This window comes from Octodon degus, unplaced genomic scaffold (assembly GCF_000260255.1).
Source record: "Octodon degus isolate 3935 unplaced genomic scaffold, OctDeg1.0 scaffold00172, whole genome shotgun sequence".
Lineage (NCBI taxonomy): Eukaryota > Metazoa > Chordata > Mammalia > Rodentia > Octodontidae > Octodon > Octodon degus.
This window is the reverse complement of record NW_004524748.1, coordinates 2,079,854-2,084,833: the sequence shown is the minus strand read 5'-3', so window position 1 is coordinate 2,084,833 and position 4,980 is coordinate 2,079,854. Positions and strand designations below refer to the sequence as shown.

Here is a 4,980-nt window from a genome sequence, read left to right as displayed (position 1 = left end):
TATATATATCTGAGCTTAAAACTATAAATATAATGATGATATCATGCAAAATATGTGCTCCACAATATTTTACCTGTAGGACAAGTAATTAATTACATTGTTAGACATTAAAATTCACTTACTTTTTGCCTTAGTTCCTAGCAGAAATGAGTAACCTGCTCACACGAGTTAATTTCTCTTTGGCTAGGTGCGCAAGGAGTACGGGAAATGCCTGCGGACACATTGCTGTAGTGGGAAAAGTACAGAGAGTTCCATTGGCTCAGGGAAAACATCCGGTTCTCGAACTCCTGGACGCTACTCTACAGGCTCCCAGGTAAGACACGGCTGCTCAGGGAACTTCAGCGTCTCTCCCCTCAGCATGTTGTACACCGCTGCTCTTTCTGATCACAGCTCTTTTCTGTCCTAAATGCTGGCCACCTCCAGAATGTGGTAGTCACGTTAGTGTGATTGGTATGGGAGTGATTTTTGACAGAAATTGCAAAAACCAAAAGCGTAATAAAATTTTGAAATTGAAAGTCTTTTTTCCATAACAATTAATGATCTTAGATGGCGTCTCCCTGAATAGCAGGTGAAGAAGAGAATTTGTTCCTTGGCCCAAAATTCAAAGAAAGCAGTATTTAAATAGATGACTCTGGAGTTTATTACTTCTTTCCCCAGGATAATCTCCTATCATTTAGTGAAACTGTACATATGAAATATGTTCACGGGGGCCTGGCCCTAGCTCAGGCCTTTAAGTGGCTGCTTCCACAAAGCTGTCAGCCTCAGGTTGCTGGAGTTTGAACCTCACACCTCTCCCGCTGGCCAAAAGTGCCCTGAAGGCATTCGAGCAACAACAACAACAACAAAAAAAGAAATATGTTCACTAAGAAAGAGTTACAATTCATACCATACTAGATTCTGATGAGCCAAAGAAAAACTCAGGTTAGTCAAGGACTCCACAAAAACATCACCTTCTCAGAATCCAAATGGCATACGGATCAGCACAGTGTATGTGCCTTTGTAATCCCTTCCACGGGACATTTTAAACTCTATGCTAAACTGTCAGCCACTTTTTTCCAGACCACAGTGTCCTTCCATGGACGATTCAGAAACTCTGGAATGCTAAGGGAGCTAGCCAAGCAAAAGGCATAAGATCGTGCACACAGTCCTGAATAAGTTTGAGTTCAGACCTGCCCTCTTTTTAGGATTACATTTTTCTGCAGGGAAGTCATGTTTTCATTGTTGTCACCTTAATTCTTAGAGGGAAGGCAAAATGAAGTTACTATTTTATAAAGAAAAAGTCAATTTTCTTAATTATTTTAACACAAACTATAAATTTGTTTTATAAATTGGGTTATTGTAACTCAAATAAGAATGTTTCCTTGTCTGTCCTTTGAGGTATGTTCCATTAGCTTATAAGAGTAACAGGTTAAATTTCTTTAAACAATTCTATTCATATGTTTAGGAAAGAAATTTCTTTGTATCCCTTAATAATAATTCACCAAATACTTGCTGACTCCACCCCAGGGCCCGCTGAGACAGCAACTGATGCTGCAAATGGTGGCGCGCACCTGTAATCCCAGCTCTTGAGAGGCTGTAAACAGGGGGATCACTATGAGTCTGATCTAGTAGTGAGACCCTGAACACCCTGTAGACCCTTCCCTAAAATACAAAATAATAAAAATAATAGTAATAATAACAATAATAAGAATTCACCAACCAAATGTAAAGACTTGTCTCCAACATATGTACTGTGCGACTGGACGGCAGCCATGCATACCTAACCAGTACTGGAACAGCTTCTCCAAATCAAAGATAATGAACATTTCCTTCAAATGTCATGGAACTCTTATTTTATAAATAATATATCTTATCTCAATCTATTTTCAACTGGAATTAACAACTAGCACATCACTGTCAACTACCACAGAAGATGTGAGACATCTTGAGTAACTTAGCAATCACAAATCATGAAATTTATTCCTAAATATAATGCACAATTTTGTTAAAAAATTAAATTGAGTTTATGATGACATTCTGCCATACAGTAGGACTGTAGAAGCACCAGATATACTACTCGCATGGGCAGTAGTTCTGATTCCAGAACTACTAAACTTAGCAATTGATATTATAAATTTGCACACAAGAATGGGAGCACATTGGAATGATTCTTCCAGAAAAATGTCCGTCTTAAGGCCTGCATCTTTACTTTCAACCTAATCATCCCTTACATCCACTTACCCTCACTTTTGATAACCTTTCGACGACATTTAAATCACAATTGCTGAGATTCTTTATGTGAGGCAGCCTGATTAGTCCTTGCCTGCTCTCACGCTGCTGGGCTCATTAGCTGCCATACTCTAGTCATTCTACTCATAAATGTCACTGAGAAAATGGTATTCGGGGATTTCCATTATTAGGTTACAACAAAATTGTACAATGTAGGAGCACCTCAAAAGAATGAGATAAAACAATACAGCTTTATAAAATAATGATAAACTTCGTGGTGGAGACTGGATATACCTTGGCTTAAGTCCTGTCTTTAACATGTAGCAAGTGCGACACAGCTGTGGTTTTAATCTCATTGCCTCTCATTCTTTGTTTCATCATTAAAATAATAGTGAAAATACTCCTTTCTTACATGTTTAGGATGATTAAGTCAACATACACAAAACAGTTAAAACAAATCTTCAATATTCAATAAATCACAGCTACTATCATTTATTAGTGTCATTATAGAATAATTTTATAGACTTTTCTTGAAACTATAGCATATTTTTTCTTTACCTTGGCAGTTTGTAAAATCACAATTCTACTCTTGGAATCAATTTAGAATACTAATATAACTGATATAATGCTAAAACAATATAATACTAATTCTGATTAAACATAAATATATAACCCTATACAAAGGATAGTTACTTAACTCTTGCCAATAATATTTCATATTAATTGTGACATTTCATAAACAAAGGTAAAATATTTACTATTATTAATGCACAATTTGGGGAATATAGATGCATTCTTAACATCAAAAAATTTCTAAAAAGGCAGTCTCTATTTCTGACTGTTTTATTTAGATAGATAGAGTACTTCCTGCAAAATGCCAGAAATTTTGAAGTTCTGAGGATAAAGTGGCTGCAGAGTAAACTTGTGATTTGGAGAATGACAAGTTTCTAGTGCTGAGAAACAAAACATTAATAAACACACCAAGAAAAACATTAACATTGTGACACCTGATGGAAAAGCAAAACTTAGTAATAGAAAAGCACACAGGTGCCTGCTTGGACCAGGTGCCTGCTTGGACCAGGTGCCTTCCTGGACCAGGTGCCTGCCTGGACCAGGTGCCTGCCTGGACCAGGTGCCTGCCTGGACCAGGTGCCTGCCTGGACCAGGTGCCAGGGAGCAGCTGCCTTTGCAGGTGCTCTCTACCTAGGCCAATGCCTGACTGACAATGGGCTAAATGGGAGAAAGAAAAAACGTTCAGAAAAGATGGTTCCAGGTGAGAGAAAAATGAGCACAAAGCTCTCTAGGTAGAGGAAAGCTCAAAAATTCAAAGATAGAAAGAATTTCATTAACCAAAGGAAAAATGGGATGAATGACAGAGCACAGTGCAAGAGGAAGTGAAAGGAAAAAGCAGGATGGAGGGCCTTCGTGTCCTGCAGGGCCTGGGTGCGGAGACTTGATTTTATTGGCTTTCGATACTCCGTGGGATGATGCAGAAGAGGAAGCCACTGGGCATCATCCACGTGTAGGAAAGGTCCTGTGGTCAGGGCACAGCTTTGGAGGGACGTGACTGGCAGGATTAAAGGAAATTATGCTCACCCGAACTTACGTCCTCACACGGATCACTTCTAAATCAGCAACAGAATACAAAATAACACAAACATAATTTGACAGAAATGAGTATAGTTTTTTTTAATATATATACTGAGAGATTGTCCTTTCCATTTTAACCAACCAATAATTAGCCTGGCATTTTTCTCATTCATTTTATTGATGTCTTATATTATTACCCAATATTTGAAAAAAGAAAATAATGTATTTGAATACATTTGCTAAGTATAGCAAAATAATAAACATGTGTCAGCACAATATCCAATTTAGAAAATTTTAAATGTTTTTCCCTTCATTTAACCCTTCCCTAATACACCTGTATATAATGTTGCCCAAAGAAAACTCTTAAATTTTGTTTCACGATTTTCTTCTTTTATTCCCATGGTCTTCCCTTTTCTAAAAATGTTTTTAATCTTTTCACAAAATAATTATTGTTTCTTAGGTGTTTTTTCATGTGTGTGTTATGTATGCATAGACTTAGGAAAGATGTGAAGTGTAACAATATTTCTGAATACTTCTGAACTCTTTCCAAGGTTTATATAACCAACTATTTAATATTCCAAGCTTGGCTGCTCCTACTGTCAAGAAATTCAAATATATTTGATATGTAACAGATTTTTGTGAGTTTAGTTTCACCATTAGTAGTAATAATTTTTCTTGTTAGCTATTTCATCCTGGAAAAAAAAACTTCTGAAAATATTTTGTTTCCACCTAACAAGATTAATATTGTTGTTCCCCAGCTCAATAAAATAGTGAAACAGAATAAAACAGAAAAAAAAAATCCTCCAATTAAAAAACCGTACAAAGTATTCAGGAAATAACGGGCATGTACAAGTTTGAATTTAAGCGTATAGTGACAAGAGGATTCTTGGTGATCATATGGGTGAGAGGGTTCTTTCTAAACTTCTGTGGTGAAGCAGTGACTAAGAATTAATGGACTACCTTTATCTTCAAACACGGAAAATAGAATCAGGCTGGATGCATCTGGCTAGAAGCCCAGCACTTGGGTGGCTAAAGCAGAACCGCAGAGTTTATGGCCAGGCCAGACTGCAGAATGTGTTCAAGTCAACCTGGACTACAGAAGAGGATTCTCAGATATTCATTCTCTCTCTCTCTCTCTCTCTCTCTCTCTCTCTCTCTCTCTCTCTCTCTCTCTCTCTCTCT

General features: G+C 37.2%; 1 protein-coding gene across 1 annotated transcript in view; it reads left to right on the top strand.

Moving 5' to 3' along the window:
* The window catches only part of Adgrl3 (adhesion G protein-coupled receptor L3), a 384,605-nt gene that overhangs the window by 352,642 nt on the left and 26,983 nt on the right, over positions 1 to 4,980 (top strand). Inside the window, exon 17 of the mRNA XM_023703486.1 lies at positions 188 to 313. Coding sequence (XP_023559254.1) covers positions 188 to 313 — 126 coding nt within the window. The remainder of the gene's footprint in view (positions 1 to 187; positions 314 to 4,980) is intronic.